This window comes from Ursus arctos, unplaced genomic scaffold (genome assembly GCF_023065955.2).
Source record: "Ursus arctos isolate Adak ecotype North America unplaced genomic scaffold, UrsArc2.0 scaffold_23, whole genome shotgun sequence".
Lineage (NCBI taxonomy): Eukaryota > Metazoa > Chordata > Mammalia > Carnivora > Ursidae > Ursus > Ursus arctos.
Genome location: NW_026622908.1, coordinates 31,082,351 through 31,100,610, shown reverse-complemented (window position 1 = coordinate 31,100,610; position 18,260 = coordinate 31,082,351). Strand labels below are relative to the sequence as shown.

The following is an 18,260-nucleotide window of genomic DNA, read 5'->3' as shown; positions in this document are numbered from 1 at the left end:
AAATTTTAGAGCATGGTATGTGGAGTTTAAATAATTTAATAGTAAAATATGAGGAGAAGAGTTTCAATTTTTGTTTCCTAATGTTTTTTAAGTGAAAAAGAAGCTTGGGGTGGGGAAGAGTTAAAAATAAACAATGTGGGGGTGTCTGGTTGGCTCAGTCGGTAGAGCATGTGACTCTTGCTCTCAGGGTCTTGACTTTGAGCCCCATGTTGGGTGTAGAGATTACTTAAAAATAAAATCTTAAAAAAAAAAAACCAAACCAAAACCCCAAAAACCCCCAAAACAAACCAGTGTAGCCTGGCTTGAGTTTTCTAACTTTGAAGTCAACTTAATGGAGTTTAGTGAATCTTAAAAAATGCAGTTGATAACAGCATCATGGAACATTAGATCGAGATCCCAAAACCCTAATTTTCTTTCCGGCTCTATCACTGATGAAATATGTGGCAGAGAGAAAGGCACCTTTGTGTTATGTAGCTTACAGTTTGAAGTGGTGAGACTTGAAGAATGTAAATGAAAAGTTTAACTGAAATTACGATGATACATATAAAATGCTGTGAATTTTAAAGCCTTGTATCAGACAAGTCCATTTCAAGATTAATTGAAAAAAGGCCTTTTAAACAGACCAGACTAAGGGTCAGCGATGTAACCTTAATTGGTTAGTATCAAGCAATGAACACTGAAGTCCATTTGTTGGGGATGAGTCTGTATTTGTGTGTTACTTAGATGAGGTACGTTTTATTTTTGTGTCTTTTAGGAAAGGGAAACTGTCAACTACTTACTTTTTCCTTGTCTTGGAAAAACTGTGGAAAAGTGAAAAATGGAAAATTAGAAATTTAACTGCCTTTGAATTTTTTCCTTGCTGTGAAAACAACCTCTTTTCCCTTTTTTGGGGTGGGGTGGGGTGGTGGTTAAAGTTTTGGAGATTTTTGTGTGTTTTGTTTCTTCTTAAAGTCAGATAGAAATCTTTAAGTCTTCAGCTTTTGATGACATGTCATAAATCTGTGTTTGTAGTCTAATTCCATTTTCCCCTTCTTCTGCTGTAGGGAGCAAGAGAGCTGAAGGAGAGCCCGTTTCCCCAAAATTGGTAAGTACTTTCACGAAGCAGGCGTAGTATGCCTGATGCTAGTTGGGTAATAATTCAAATGTTCAGTGATTTTTTTTTTCCCAAAAAAGCTCTCTCCCAGAAATGAGGCTTTACTGTTTGCACTGAGTGAAAGTGAATTTTTGTCTAATTTCACGTAGCTGTATCTCAAATGCATTTGTGTTTCTAATAATACTGCTGGGCTTGCATGTTCCTATGTTTGATAACCTGTTAAAATGTAAAGGTCCCCTTTGCCAAAAATGTCCTTAATGCAGTGGTTAGAGCTGAAAATTCTAAAGTCAGGAATTTCAAAAGTTCAGGTTCCTATGGTGTTTTGTATTACTTAATATGCTGTTAAATTTGATGGCCTTAGTATATGTGCAGAATGGCTAGGTTAATGTAACTATGGGAACCTTGACTTTGAAATTTGGGACTCTTAAGCATTTATATCCTTAAATTTAATGCTGGATTGGCTTCATGTCTGATATTACATTTTTAGTGTGTGTTGTTTGTATAATTCTAAAAGAGGAAAAAATAAGAGAGAGAGTGAAATGTAGCAGTGTGGGGGCATATAGACGAACATATTTTTTTCCTAACATCTACTTTAGTATCTACTCTAACAGCTTATAAATCGTCACACTTAATCATTTTTTTGAATGTGTAATTCAAGATTGCAGATTGCACGGGGCAGTCTAGTGACTAAGGATCAAACAAATACTAACCTTATTTGGAGAGCATGTATTATGATAAAAAAATTAAACCAGAGGGCTGGAATAGGATCGTTCCCTAATACAAGGCTACTTAGTTTTGTTTTTGTTTTTGTTTTTTAAATTCTCTCTCTCAAATTTTAATTAATATAGTGGCTGGAGTAGATATTTGGTTAAGGCTTCTTTTTGATAATTCACTGTCCTTGAGGTGTCTCTCTTATCTTTTAGGGATTGAGCTTTGAACATGAAAGGGAGGCATTTGAACCAGTTAACCTTGCATTTTACTACCTTTTTATTCTACTTGCCTTTCTTTCATGGAACCTTTTTAAATAAATAATCAAGACCCTATAGCCCTTTTCTTTGAGATGTGATAGAATCACAGAATCTTAGAGAAGGGACCTTAAGGGCTTTCTCTTCCAGCCTTTTACCAGTGTGCAATTTCTTCTCCTGTATCCCTGACAGATTATTATTCAGGTACACATTGAATACTACATTTAAAAAAAATGTAGCTCATTATTTTCTGTAATGTATTCTGAGGAATTCTAGTTCCACAGAAATGAGTAAATATTATTGAGGTGGGGTGGGGGTGGGAAAAATGTTCTGTGGTCAAATAATTTGGGAAATGCTGCGTTAAACAAAGTTAAACAGGTTTCTTTACTGCAGGACTTCTCAGAACCTTTAATATGCTAATGTGCATTGTGAATCTCCAAGAGGGGGATATGATATGCAGCATTCTTGAATACTTCTAATGACAGGGAGCCCACTACCTCATAAGGTAACCCATTCCTTTTTTGTACAGCTCTAATCCTTAGCTCTTCCTTAAATTGATCTGAAATCTATCCTCCCATAACTTCCACTTCTATTAAGTGCTGATTGGTTATGCCAAGACCACCACACCCTCTTGTGTTACCCTTTGTGTAGTAAATATTTATATGATATTGGCCAGGCTTATCTGGATGATTTTTTGTCATTAAATGGCATTCTAGTAAATGTGGCAGTCAGCTCTAAAATCTCTGCCTCATTGTCACTGTACTGTTATATACTACTCTCCAGACTCCTTCATTCTGAATTTCTGTGAGTTTTTAAATTTACTTGCAATGTTCTTGTTGGGTATAGTTGGGCTGATTTTAGTAGACGTGCTTGATTTCTGTAAAGAAAGGTAGGAAATAGAAGAATGTGTGTGTTAGCTGGGTGTGGGCCCAGGGAGCTGAGGTAGAAACTACATGTCAGAATGAACATTGGTGGTAGAGAGAGATGCAAGAAAATGCAGCAGACCATGATGAAGAGGGTGCTGTCGGGAATCCCTTGACACTGTGTTGCACATGGTATGACCTATACAGGTATTCCTTTTCTTTTTCTAAGTAAGGATCTGGCCCCTCCCCCAAAAAACAAAACACAGAGGAGGGATACATATTTTATATTCAAACACATTCAGACATTATCATAAATCTGATTGTGTGTGTGTATGTGCAAATCTAATCTGATGGTTAGGAAACACCAGTCTCACTGGCTGAGGTGATTTTTGTCAACAGCTATTAATACCAAGACTTGAGCATAGTAACCTTGCCAGTGTCAGAAGGTAGCCTCTGAAATCAGGATTGCCAAGTTCTTTGTGCAGTAGCATTTTCTGTCGACGTGTGGAGTGTCACCAAGGAAATACCGCCATGAAAATAAGAAAACAAACATTATTTGTTTTTTTAATGTTATTTTTATTCAATACGTTAGTAAATGTTAGTTTTCAATAAGTGCTACTAAAAAGCTTTATTATTTTTAGCATCTGTGATAATTTTTAGCACTATTAGTTAAAAGTTAAAGATATTATTATATCTCCTAGCAATTTTGTACAAATTGAAACCTGGTATTTTTGTATTTGACATGTGACAAGTAAGGACACATAGATCTGTCAAGATTTTCTACCTTTTTTTTTTTTAATTTTATTTTTAAGTAATCTGTATACCCAATGTGGGGCTCGAACTTATATCCCCAAGATCAGGAATTGCATGCTCTACCAACTGAGCCAGCCAGGCACCCCTCTACTGCTTTCTTAAAAAAATTAAACCTACTCTAAACAGTATTCTGCATAACATATAGATCAAAAGTGGAGTCTTGGGGCATCTGGCTGTCTCAGTCAGCAGAGCATGAGACTTGATCTCAGGGTCATGAGTTCGAGCCCCACGTTGGATGTGGAGTTTACTTAATTAAAAAACAAAAACAACAACAACTGGAGTCTTACACCAAGTAAATATTTGGTGTAGAGAATACTGAGCTGTCCATTTTTAGGAAATTCAGTCTGGGGGCACAGTGTTTTATGGACTTAGTTCAAGAAAGTTGGTAGACAACTTGAGTTTTGATGGGAAAAAGGTTTATACCAGTTCAGGAACAGAGCAGTGTTTCTTAGCAGTAAATTCAGAGGTACGGCATTATTGCGTTATTAGAATTGTAATGAAAGATGTAGAGGTTACATATCTCTAAGCACAACTCTACCCAGCAAGATAGTTAGAAGCCCCTTGCTTAGAGAATGTGAAAATAGGGAAGCCTACAGTCTTCTCAGCAATGTACTGTGTTGAGAAGTTTATTAAGAAGTTAGTTTGTATGAATAAAAGAGTTAAGTATGCTAAGAATAGCATAGAACTTTATACTTTACAAAGGGCTTTTCGTATAACTTCATCTCTTTTAAACCTCATAATAGTTTTATGAGTAGATGATACTATTCCCATTTTTCTGATTTATAAGCAAACAAACAAATTAAAAACCCTAAGGCTGAGAGTGGTTACATAGCAAGTAAATGGAATCCATTTTTTCTTGTTTTGGGGGGATAGTGAGTGTGCTTTCCAGACATCACAGCTGTCTTTTTTAGTGGGATTTGCTTATTATTTTTGTTTTGTTGGTTTGTGGAGTTTCTATTTGTTCATGTTTTTGGTTTTATGTTATTTGAAGGTGAGAAGCCGCTAGGTGTCCCAGTAGTTTGACATGTACAGTTCTGAAGATAACAAATGTTGGTATTTTGTGCTAGGCAATTGCCCTGTCTGATGGCAGCATTTAGAACTGCTGGGTGGTAAAAGGCATTGTACCTCAGTAAAGTGTGCCTATTACTTCTTTGTGAGTCTGTTTATATTTACCTTGTAGCAACTGATTTGTTAGTTGTAACTTACTGAAATGGGTCAAAATATGATAAATCATCTTTTTACAAATTTAGCAAATAAAACCTTTTTTATGATGCTGTAAACTGCCCCCCAATAGTCGTCATATGACAGCTGCATAAGTTGTCTAAACCCCCAAAATGTTTTTTAAAAGGATTCAACATGTGCTTGCCTTGTTTTTATAAGCTATAAATATATGTATATAGCGTGTTCCTTAGGTAGAAACCAGTCTCTTAAAACTGCTATCCAGAAAGAGAACTTTTTGAAGTAGGATGTAAAGGGAATCTTCTAATCCTTCATAAGTTTTTCTATAACAAGTCACTAACTTTTTTAACCCTTCAGTTTTATTTTGAAATAAAATGAATAATTGGCATTTAGTCATTGCCAAATAAAATTTTGTGCCTTTCTGTGTCTCTAATAAGCAGACAACAATCTGATGAAGGAATAAAAACTGTCAGTTCCTCATTAACTTGAGTTACAGGCTTCTTATCTTGCAAGGCACTCTTTGACATTTAGAGCCTCCAGGTTAAATCCTCGTTTTACCTTTTCTTTTCCTGAACATTTTGTTTCATGAGTATCACATTTTCTGAGGCTTTAGCCATCCTCAGTTAATTTTTTTTAATAAAAAAATAAGTGCATATTTTCTGTGGAAAAATGTCAAAACATCAATACTCCGAAAAATTGAGTCAGTAACCCTTAGTGCTACCACCCAGAGATAACCAGTAACAAATTATGAAAGTGCCACCTGACCCAAACTCTAGACAGCCCGAAGTATTCTTATTTCTACAGATCTTTGTCAGTTTGATAGACAAAACTTATCTTCTTAAAATTTACATTTCTATGACTATTGAAGATGGATGTTTTTCATGTTTTGGTCATTCTTACTTTTCTGTGAGTTGCTTTTTCATATTTTTAAAATTTGTGAGCACTCTAGTGTATAAATTATGTTAACCCTTTGTTGTGTATGTTGTAAGTTCTATATTGTAAGTTCTCCATGTTTTTAACCTGCTCTTTGTTTCCAGAGTTTATGTGTTGAGTTGACCTATGATGTTCTATGTTACTACCAGTAAAATCAAACATGGCCTTTTTATTGTTGAAAATACCCCTTTAACTTCAAGGTGATTCTTAATTTGACAAAAATTATAAGGAATCATTTTTGGACATGTTTTCTGATAAAACCTTGCAAAAATTAAAACTAATTCAACAAACTCAAGTTGAACTCTATATAAGTTACAAATTCGAATAGGAAGATTATTTTAGTATTTAAAATTAAAGGGGGAGTGGCTGGCTGGCTCAGTTGGTGGAGTGTGTGACTCCTGATCTCAGGGTTGTAAGATCGAACTGCCTGTTGGGTACAGAGATTACTTAAAAACAAAATTCTTACAAAAAAGTAAAATTAAAATGATACTATAGTTTTAACAGTTGCTTTTGTATATAGAGCAAACTTACATGATAACAAAAACTTCAGTCTTAGTAACTTCATGACTCTGATATTTAGTTATTTATTACAGTTCCATAGATTTTTCTAAGATAAGTAGCTAAAAAACTGCTTTTGTAGTTTGTTTATAAAAATATATCTCCTTTTCCAAATGGTCTCCCCTAAACATATTGCCTTTTTTGGTTGATAGTATCATTGTATAGTAATCCTTTCCTAGCCTCCATAAATGTTAAGTTTGAAGGAATTTTATATATTTTTTTTTCTCAAGATTTTATTTATTTATTTGACAGAGATAGAGACAGCCAGCGAGAGAGGGAACACAAGCAGGGGGAGTGGGAGAGGAAGAAGCAGGCTCATAGCGGAGGAGCCTGATGTGGGGCTCGATCCCATAACGCCGGGATCACGCCCTGAGCCGAAGGCAGACGCTTAACTGCTGTGCCACCCAGGTGCCCCAGGAATTTTATATTTTTGAAATTTATTATTTTTTAAGTTAGAATGTTTTGGTTTTGCATAACATAATATATAAATCCTAGGGGAGAGATTGCCAGCGATGTTTTAAGTGTAGCAAGTTTAAGCAAATTTAATGAAAATTAATATTCATAGGAATATATTCTATAGTTAATGATTCCATTATAACTGTTAAAATAAGGTTTTAAAGAAGTTTTAAGAAAACTTAGGTTGAATATGAACTTGATCCCTAGATAAATAATTTTTGGAAAGTGTAAAGATTATAAATCTCGTTGAATTGGTTTAAGTAGTAGTGGTTCTTTCAGATTCCTGATTTTTCCCTTCCTCAGTTTGCAAGAATGCTGAAAAGCTGCTCTAGCTACAGGTTTTATAGATACAAAGAGGAGAAGGGAAAGAAGTAAAGTTTAAATTTATTTTGGCAGAAGCAAACTTTTGCTTTGGGAGGTTACCTCAAATCATGTCTAAGGCCACATTCAAGAAAAAAGAAAAAATATTAAAAGAGAAATTAGCCATTGAGTTCATTTCAGTTGTAGTGATGAGCAGAATAGAATAGGAAGGCTCACATTCACAAGTGTAGACTTTTGACATTATTTCCACTTGCAGTTATACACACAACCAGAAGAGATGCGCTGGAAGGCTTGAAGAAGATGGTGTTTGTTGTCAAGCTGGAAATGTCTGATCCGTTGCTAGACCACCCCCTCTATTATACACGAGAGGTTTATTTTTTAACATGCCTGTCGTAACTTTATGCAAAGCAGAGTTAGATTGCATTGTATCTGTGTGAAGTATTAATTTGTCAAATGCAGACCTTTAAGCGATACCAGAATTTTCCTGTTTTGAGTTTTATTTTTAAAATAGAGTAAGAGTCCATCCAGATGAAAGTACTCTGGTCTTCTTTAACCTCTGAGAGACCCTGAACTTTCCAGTTCATTCTGTGTGATGTTTAAAAATGTATGACCCTGTTGTTATGTGTCTCTAAGGACAGTGTGTCCTGGATGGTTGTAGTCTTGCCCTCTAGATTCCCAGCTCATCTAAAGGAGAAGTGGTCTTGTTCAGCTCTTATCCTCAGAATGTAGTATGTACCACCACAATGCTGGCATGTAAGCATGCTTAGATGTTTTCATGACTAGATTAAACACGTTTCCCCCCCATTTCTTACTTACTTGAAGTGTTCTGTGCAGGAATGTTCAATGAATAAAACCCAGAAAGTTTTGGTACTAATTCAGTACAAAGCTATTCATTTTGGAAAGAAACCTGTTTGGGAAATTTCTTGCTCTGCGTTAGAGCATCAAATAATTTTCAACTAATGTAATTTCTTTTATTTAACATGAATATTTCCTTTATGATCCAAAACACTTTATGATCTCCACAGCTGCCGTGAGAAGAGGAGTTTGTTATTTTAAACAGAGGCTGAAGAAACTGTAGAATTAGCAGATCTAAGAGAAAGTGGAGAAGGTGGAGGATGGAGTTGCAGACTCTACAGGAGGCTCTTAAAGTGGAAATTCAGGTTCACCAGGTATGTTCCATTATTGGCTTCTCCGTGTTGTGTTATTAAGTAATGGCTAAGATTAGTAAACTGTCCTGTCTCTGAATTTCAGTACACTTTTTAATCGTCTTCCAGATAGTTGTCCAAGAGTCATGTCATTTGCCTTTTACTGCTACGTAACAAACTCACTGACGATACTTCTAAAAACTTTAATAAAATATTCCTGACTTCCTTTCCAGAGAAAAGAATGGAAAATATTTTTCCATATACTACAGGTGTTAAAAAAAAACCCAAACTCTTTTTTTCCTTTTTTTTTTTTTTTTTTTTGGATTCATCTGAAGAACTTTGTTCATGTGACTTGTGTATTTTAAGTAATGAGACATGTTTAAGTTGACTACCATTTATACTGAAGTTTTTACACATAACTCAGCTTTATGCCTTGATTCCAATCTTTAAAGAAAACATCATTGCCAGAGCGCCTGAGTGGCTCAGTCAGTTAAGCCTCTGACTCTTGATTTCGGCTTAGGTCATGATCTCAGGGTCACGAGATCTAGCCTGTTTTATGCTCCATGGTCAGCACGGAGTCCGCTTGGGTTGCTCCCTCTCCCTCTCCTTCTGCCCCTTTCCCCACTTGCACTCTCTCTCAAGTAAATAAATCTAAAAAAATAAAAGAAAACGTCACTGCCTTCACAGTTGTTTAAATTTCAAATATCACAATTCTTAAAATTTACCTCAGGTGCATTAGGCTAAACAAGCCTTAAAATATATGAATAAAATATGTTAATAGTTGTTTATATAATAATATCAATAAAATAATATTAAATATGTGTAATATATTTTATATGTATAATACATCTTATTTAATATAACTCTAATCCAGAAATGAAGCTATCCTTAAATAACTGCATCATTAACATTTATCATAAACAGAATATCACTGTTTCTCTCCCCTTTCTAGACATTAGCTGGATGTGGTCCCAGGTTCAAGATAAACACGTACACACATACAATCAAAAGTGATAAATGATGATGAATTGACTACTTTTGAATGTTTGGGGTGTAGAAATAGAAAGGAGGAGGGAACAAGTTTCCCTTGTTTTATCTGAATAGTTTAAAGTTAATTTCTGAAATTGTTGGAAGCACCCCTTGGGCTTTTGATAACTACTAACTTTGCAAGTTGCTTGGAATTAGGGTGGATGAGAGCTTACAGGAAAGCTTCAGAGGCGTACACACACACTTTTATTTATTTATTTATTTTTAAGATTTTATTTATTTATTCGGCAGAGATAGAGACAACCAGCGAGAGAGGGAACACAAGCAGGGGGAGTGGGAGGGGAAGAAGCAGGCTCATAGCAGAAGAGCCTGATGTGGGGCTCGATCCCAGATCGCCGGGATCACGCCCTGAGCCGAAGGCAGATGCTTAACCGCTGTGCCACCCAGGCGCCCCATACACACACACTTTTAAATGTCTGTGGATTCAGAAATCCTTGCTTCTGCTTTGGATCTGTTAAACTCTTGCTCAGCAGTAGACTTACAGTTTGCTGTGTACAGGTGGGCTTCTCTATGTGAAGTGTGTTTTGTTTTATGGTAATTTTAAGAAATTTAGTATATAATAAGTTATGCAGATTTTATTTTATTTGGCCTTGCTTCTGTTACTAATTGAGGAGAATAAAAATCTGTTTATAAAATCAAGCTTGTCTTTTTCCCAGATGTAAGTATTTTAACCTAGAGTTGTGTTGAATACTTAATTTGGCTGAATGGCAAATGACAACAGTTAAATTCATAATTTGTTTAGAACTGACATCATCATAGAAGGAATTTCTGGAGAACAATAACCAATCTGAAATTTGTATGGATTAAAGATATTTAATGAAGTTATATGTAATGTTAGGAGATAGTCTTCCTCTCAAGAAATTTGGAGGTGGCAGCATTGACATTCTGCTTTTAGTTCATCCTCACAAGATATGAACAAGTCCCAAATAAGACTTTCTTGAAAGACTCATCTCCTAAATTGAACTAAATTACTAAAAATGAGAATTTTTTTTTTTTTTTTTAAGAAAGGGAGAGAGGGCGATGGAGGAGGGGGAGAGGAAAAGAGAGAGCATCCCCAGCAGGCTCCACATCTAGGGTGGAGCCCGACATGGGACTTTATTTCATAACCCTGAAATCATGACCGGAGCTGAAATTAAGAGTTTAATGCCTAACCAACGGAACCACCTAGGCATCCCTAAAAATGAGAATTCCTTTTTTTTTTAAATTTTGTTTTATTTATTTGTCACAGAGACAGCATGCACTCGAGAGACAGCTAACGCAGAAGCAGGGGGAGCGGCAGGCAGAGGGAGAAGCAGGCTCCCCACTAAGCAAGGAGCCCAATACGGGACTCGATCCCAGGACCCTGGGGTCATGACCTGAGTTGAAGGCAGTTGCTTAACTGACTGAGCCACCCAGACATCCCCAAAATGAGAATTCTTAAATATTATTTTGCTTCTTTATTTTTAATTCATACCAATTTTATGAAAATTATAATTATGAAAAAAATTTAATGTTTATTCCTTTTTAAAATCTAATTTAATTTTAAAATTACATTTATTGACTCAAAAGAGATATAATGTTCTTCTGAAAGTTATCCCAGTCTCTTAATATTTACATTGTTTATTTCCCAGTATATATTTTTTTTAAAGATTTATTTATTTATTTATTTATTCGACAGAGATAGAGACAGCCAGCGAGAGAGGGAACACAAGCAGGGGGAGTGGGAGAGGAAGAAGCAGGCTCATAGCGGAGGAGCCTGATGTGGGGCTCGATCCCACAACGCCGGGATCACGCCCTGAGCCAAAGGCAGACACTTAACCGCTGTGCCACCCAGGTGCCCCTATTTCCCAGTATATTTAACTATTTTTTTAGGAAAAATCAGGAGCTTTTATATTCATCCTGAATTATTACACATTTGTTTGTGCAATAATAATCACTTATTTATATGTTGATAATATTTCAACTTATATACTTACAAAACATATATTTGCCCTGTAATTACATTTAGAATACTTTCCTATTTGGGCAAAAATACTAAGTATTAGTAGTAAATACAAGTGACGTGCCTTGTTTGTAAATCTGATGTTGTTATTCTGGTTGGACATGTGGTAACCTACATGATCACTGATCATGACTGGTTCAGGAATGCCAGAAATGACATCAAAGCGTAGGCACTGGCTGTTAGGCTGAGGCCAAAGCCAGATCATACATTTGACTAAATACTGGAGCAAAAGCTTCCCCTTTGCATTTCCAGTTAGGGATGAAATTAGGGCTGAAATTGAGCTTAACGGATAGAAGCATGTTAGGAAAGTATTGCTGTGGTAGAAGTGGATTTCTGTTCTTTATGGATAGGGAGATGGCTAAGAAAGTTGCAATGTACATACGGGTTGATGTTGAGTGAATGTTAAATAATAATGGCCTGTGGTGGGTATCTCATCTTTCTTGAGAAATTGCCTTTTTAATTATTCTTACATAGCTTTGATGGAAACCACATTTAAACTTTTGGAGTATTAACATGGAACAGAGGATAGTATAAAGCACAGGTTAGCGAACTTTTTCTGTGAAGATGGTAAAATGTTTTATACTTTGTGGGACGTTTATGGTCTCTGTCAGTACTACTTTGCTGCTGTATAGACAAAGCAGCCATAGATAATATATAAATGAATGGGTGTGGCTGTGTCCCAATAAAACTTTATTTATAAAAACAGGTTGTAGGCTGGATTTGTCTATGGACTGTAGTTTACGCCTACCCTCGGCATAAAGTATATCCTCATAAAAAGTTGCTGCATTCTTGCAAAATAAAGTAGCTTCATTTTGATAACACAGTGTCAGCTTAAAGTCACTAGGGATTTGGATGCTCTAGTTAAGTTGTCTAGCTTCTCTTGTCCTGCCTCTGATTGTCTAAGATGCAGCTTTACTACTCTTAGATAGAAAAGTTGGTTTATTTATTTCCTCCAGAAGTGGAGGCTTAATGTGGTTATCAGTTTTTAAGTTCCAGTGTCATGAGAGAAAACCTTTTTTGGCTTTAAAAAGTCAACTTTAGGGGCCCCTGGTTGGCTCAGTTGGTTAAGCATTTGCCTTTGGCTCAGGTCATGATCTTGGGATCTTGGGATGGAGCCCCTCTGCCCCTCGCCCCTGCTCATGCACACACTCTCTTTCAAACAAAGATCTTTAAAAAAAATAAAAAGGCAACTTTAATGTAGCAGCCAACTCTCTAGTAACTAAATTAAAAAAGAAAACCAAGGACTTTTTTCACTGAAAAACGAGGCTAGCTTTTAGGCTGCACTGGTAAAAAATATATATGTATAAAGTTGTGTTTCAGTTTCACTGAGCTCTTGGAAAGTGTGTTATTACTGTTTTGTAGATTAAAGCTAGGATATAGAAGAGTTACTATTGTCACACGTGAAGTAGAATATAGTAACGCATACCTCGTGTGTATGGAGATTACATGGTTGGCATCCTCAGCTATCCAGAATGCTTCTTAACACCTGAAGTAAGGCTCTTGACCAAATACGATAAATGTCAGAAGTCATTCACTGAAGAGTGTACATTTTATTCAAGGGGCATTTCTTAAGCTATTATAACCTATTTGCTCATCTTAGAATTAGTTCACTGTGCATATCACACAGCAGATCAGAAGCCGCATTTTTGAGTTGGGGTTCAGGGGCTGTTGGAGGAGATGTAATAGTAACAAGATTTGCTAGCTAACTCCTTGGCATTTAAGAAGTAGATTGAAAAACAAAAATGTAGACACAAGAACTCTTTAAATCATAGCAGTTTGGGTCCTTTATTATAAGGACCTATTGTGCTGTTTATAGAATAGTATATTAATTGATGTAATCATGCCTCTTAAGTATCAATCAAAGCTGACTTTTTTTCTGTTTAAGAAGGCAGATAAGTATATGTTTTAGAAATATTTTATGACTAAAACATTTGAAAGTACCTTGACACTCGAAGAGAGGGACAGATTTTTTAGTTACATGAAAAATTCACTTGGGGAACAGCTTATTCCCGGGTACTTTTAGGAATTTTCTGATATTTTTTATCCTTCAAATTTTTCTGTCCTGGTTATTGTTATCTTTGGGCAGGGATGCTTTTCGAAGTTGGGTTAAGTCAGAAGACGCCCATTTTTCTTTCTTTTTCATTTATTTGGACTTCTGCTTTCTTGAGTAAAGGTCTTTCTTATTAAGTATTCTGGTAGCACTCTCCTTCCCAGAGGAACACAGGTAGGTAGAGTTTTGTTCCTTCATTTCCCTACTCTCAAATACGGAGCATCCCTGGTCCACTGAGTACACCCCCCACAGACAAGACAGTGGCAAAGTTGGTAGCTGACACTAGCCTCCTTTTGTGGTAAGAACCAAACCAACAGACTTGCCAAATCTGTACTTTGCTGTATACAAACAGGCCTGTTTTGTTATGGGACCAGCTTCCTTCCAGGCCTTTTGGGTCTCTAAACAATGACAACATTTTAAAGGGATGTTCGGCTTTTGGAGCATCCAGCTTGTTTAAATTGCTTTTTAAAAGCCCCCATCCCCCGCCCCATCTCCAGATTTGTTAAAAAGCAGGAGCTTTTCATTTCAAACATTAAGTGATAGTTTGATTTATTTATATATATGTGTGTGTGTATACACACAGGTATATATGTATGTATATGTATATATTAGGAAGAGTGTCTCATTAATCTTTTATATGGATCATAGAAGCTTTTGGTCTATTCTGATTGTGTGTTGCTCATTTTTTTGGGTGGACTTAAAACTTTAGATTTTTGGGGCCAAGTCTGATTAGCCTAGTGGGTTAATATTTAAGACTGATGACTCTTTTTCTCTCTTTATTACCAGAAACTGGTTGCTCAAATGAAGCAGGATCCACAGGTAAAATACTACTTTTATTCATTTAATTTTTAATTTAAATTAATTTAAAGTAACTGTAAGATACTAAAATACAGACCAGGACTTAAGTTTTAGAAACTATCTCACTCTTAGCATATTTGGTCTTCATGTTATAAGGGTTTGGAAAAATACAGTCGTTCTATTATAATGTAGCTATCATTTTGTCTTTGTTTCTGTTATTTTACTTTTATGTTCATTTCTTTGATTGTTTTGGGGGGAAAATTGAGTTAATATTCTTCATATGGCTTAAATTTCATTTCCATGAGCCAGCTTATTCAGAATCAGTTTTTGAGGCTTTCTTTATTCTCCAAATTACTGTATATATCCTTACCTTCTCATAGCTTATATAGTACAGGTATAGTACAGAACATTTAAATACTTAATTCCACTATGATTAAATAATTTCAGAATAATTTTTAAAGAACTTTTTTTAAAAAAATTATCTTTGAAAGAGCTCTTAAAGAGGATTTAAAAGTATCTTGTATAATAATCCAGCAGATGTTGCCTTCTCTTTAAATCTCATAGAGTTTTTGACTTAGGCATTTTCTTCTCTATCCCTGAAGAGAAATCTTCCTAAAAAGTTATCTTGTCTTTGATGATTACATTTATTGTTCAGGTAGTGTCTCTTTTGTAGCCATTAGATAGTGGGTCACAAGTTTGGAGAGTATTTATCAGCCTTTCAGGATTTGTTTACCGTAAATTGTTCACAGAACACTTAGACCCATTATATTTGTATAAGTATATATATGTTTGTGTGTGTGCGTGTGTATATATGTAGCTGTTAAACATATACATGCTTCATTGTAAAGTTAAGAAAATAAATTCTTGGATTAAAGAATGGTACTGAAGCAGATTGATTCTTTGGAAGTGGGAAATATATTCATTTCTCCAAAAACTTAGCACCCAGTGGCCTAACTAGTGTGTGGACACAATCCATTGATTCTGAGGGTTGGCATTGATGGCTCACACTAAAGTCCTGTTTGACAGTCTTTCTTCTTTGAGAAGCATTTCCATTTTTATTTATTTTTTAAAGTATATTAAAATTTAAATTAGATTTAGGAAACCAAGAGGCAGTAGACTTTAGATTAATAGTCTATTTTATATTTAATATGGTAACCTACATTGTCAGCAACTGAAATATTATTAGAAAATTTTAACATTTCTGATAGAGCTGGTGGTCATGTAACAGTGCAGTCTTAACTCAAAAGAATCTGAGGGGGCAGTAAGTTGTTGGACAATCTTGTGAGTGATCTCATTAGTGAAGCCTTATATCAATATATCAAATATACTTATAAAAAAAGACAGTGTAGGGTAAACTTGAGGGGGAGGATCTGTGCCCCAACCCTGGCAGAAGACCAAGCAGGGTGAATCAAAAGAAATGCATGTGAAACAATGAAGAAAAAGTAGTCTTTTATTGGAGTGGTGTTCAGTCTGTTAGTAGGCTGTCCTGCTACATTAAGCACTTGAAAATTTTAATTTTGTTTTTTTTCCCCACTTGAGTAAAAAGCAAGCACGCTCAGTGTATCTCATCTAAAATAGTATTCTTTTTTGATTCCTAGAATTTCAGAACTGAGAAAATACCCTGGTAGTCAGTGTGTTAATTTGAATGATGTAGTGTTAAGGCAGTTGCAGCACTGACAGCTTTTCAAATCTAGGCTAAAATAACAAATGTACTCTACTAAATAAGGGAGAGGGCAAGTAGAGAAAAAACTCTTAATCTTTATTGATAATGCCATTAAGCATGCGGTGTATGCATACTTATAACTTCCATTTTCCTGCTTTTGTCTGATTAGTGGAGCTTTAGGTTTTTTGTCAACTGATACTTTCTATAAGGAATAATAATATTTCAATAGAAAGGAGTACTATTACAGTACAAGATGCTAAAATATAAAACTTGTAATTTGAAACATTTGCAAAGGAACTGCCCCTATTCCAGTGTTAAGAGCTACATTTAGGATCTGTGGTGATAATATGACTACAGTTTAATGCATGACAGATTTGATTGGCTAAATGCTTAAGATTGCTTCATCATTTGTAATACAGTATGCATAAAGTCTTCTTGCTACTATTCTGTTAACAAATGAAATATCTTTCTCACAGATATTTTTTCTTTCCAATCAGAATGCTGATTTAAAGAAACAGCTTCATGAACTCCAAGCCAAAATCACAGCTTTGAGTGAGAAACAGGTAGGGGAAAGGGGGGGGGCATATTTTTAACGTTGTGTTCTAAAGATATGTCTGCTCGAGGCTTCTAGGAGAACTGCTATTTTTCCTCATGTGTGAAAATAAGTGTGGGCAGCCAGACTCAGTTTTAATTTTGTTTGAGCTCTGTTTATCTATTTTTATTTTTGGTTGAAATCAGTGTCTAGAGTATCCCATGGGTATATGTTACTGGCAAATACCTAAAAGCAATGTGGCAGGCTGCTGTTAACTGTGTTAATTAAACTCTAGTTTACCCATAGGGGAAAGAGGTAAAGAAAGTTAGTGGGAGTATGTGATAGAGAATCTTGTCGTTGCTGGATGTGTCTTGTTAACCTGTTTTAAAGGCTTGAGATGACATTTAACTTACCGTGGAGAAAATGGTTGTAAATCAGTTGCTGTAAATGTAGGTCTCCCATTCTGATTATTGTCATACCTTTATGTTATTCTTTATTAGATAGTGACCTATTATGTGAAAAAACTTTGGTGGAACCTTGTTAGATTTATTTATATAGAGCAAGAGAAGAGCATCTTACTTTTTTTCCCAAGGACATCTGGAAAGTATTCTTTGGAATTTCTTGTATAATGACCTCTACTTCACCAGTTCACGCAGCTCCTGCCACCAGGTGGAGTGTGACAATTGATAGAGCTCTAAGTAAATGTCTATGGTAATCTGACAAAGCATTTGTTTCCTTGTTCCCTCCCCACCACTCTCCCTGTGGTTAAAAGGAGCAGTTTTCTATCTTGGCGTAGGTGAATGTGTGAACCAAAAGCATAAGGTGATTTGCAATTGGTAGTTCCTGCTAGTGACATCTTATTGAAGATTTTTGACTAAATAGTTCTCAGTAATTGATTTTCATGTGTTTTTTAAAAAACTTTTATTTAGTGAAATAATAGTAATGAGAGTAATTTATCTCTGAAAATTTCTGATTGTGTTTGTATTGTGTTTTCTATGGTGTTTTCATTTAACTAAGGGGAGAAATAAATTTCAAGAACTATGTGGAATGGATACGAGTCGTTAATTGTTCAGAATAGAATCTTTTTCCAAGCTGAGTGAACAACTGCTTTTTTCCTCCCCGCTCCTGTTCGTATGCTTCTGCATTCCCCCATCTTGTCTTCTCTAGAGACAGGAGATATTTTAGATTAGGGAATTGCCAAACTAAAATTGGGAGGAGGTAACATGGTGGAGAACAATTTGTAAGGAAAAATATAAACAGAGTTTGTTAGTATGTATTTGGCTCTGAAAGTGATTCAGTTCTCTAAAGTCAAAATGATGTGTGTTAGTGAAAGTGTTCTAGCTTTAGAATTCTGTTAGCGCTGAGCCTCCTTATAGTTTCAGGGTTAGTTTGACAAGATGCCAATGAATGAGTCACTTTTGCTGAAAAATTCACGTGTTCCAGCAGGGAAAGAAGGTGAGAACTGATTAGTGGAGTTAGGGGGCGGGGGATGTTGTCACAAAGTTAAGACAATCTAAAGCTACATTTGGGGAAAATGGGGCATTTGAAAAAATTTACATTTATTTAAAATTTTTGTTTGTGAGAACTGATGTAAAGATTTGGTTTATTTCTATAACTTTTTATTCTTTAATTTCTTTTTTCTACTAGGGACCTCACTTAATAGAAAATTGCAACCATTTATGTTTATGTTCAGTAAGACGTTTCATCCAGTGGTAAACTCTGTCATCTGAACTAAGTTTGGATTTTAGAAACTAGAATTTTAAAAAATAGGCCTGGCATCAGGAAAACCTTAGGTATACAAAGTAAAGAAAGTAAAAAGAACGGAGTCAGAAACTGAAATGCAATCTTGCAATTTTTAAAATA

The 18,260-nt window shown here is 35.4% G+C and overlaps 1 protein-coding gene across 24 annotated transcripts in view; it reads left to right on the top strand.

The window, feature by feature from the left end:
• The window catches only part of PHF21A (PHD finger protein 21A), a 188,705-nt gene that overhangs the window by 26,814 nt on the left and 143,631 nt on the right, over positions 1-18,260 (top strand). For 14 of the 24 annotated variants that reach the window (XM_048213573.2, XM_048213535.2, XM_048213516.2 and 11 more), the window contains 4 exons: positions 1,044-1,084; positions 8,207-8,350; positions 14,191-14,223; positions 16,363-16,428. In XM_048213573.2, the coding sequence (XP_048069530.1) occupies positions 8,297-8,350; positions 14,191-14,223; positions 16,363-16,428 (153 nt within the window). In that variant the 5' untranslated portion in view covers positions 1,044-1,084; positions 8,207-8,296. Of the gene's footprint in view, positions 1-1,043; positions 1,085-2,451; positions 2,564-8,206; positions 8,351-14,190; positions 14,224-16,362; positions 16,429-18,260 lie in introns of all 24 variants that reach the window. The other 10 variants (XM_044389001.3, XM_026512040.4, XM_026512036.4 and 7 more) reach the window with 1 other exon arrangement.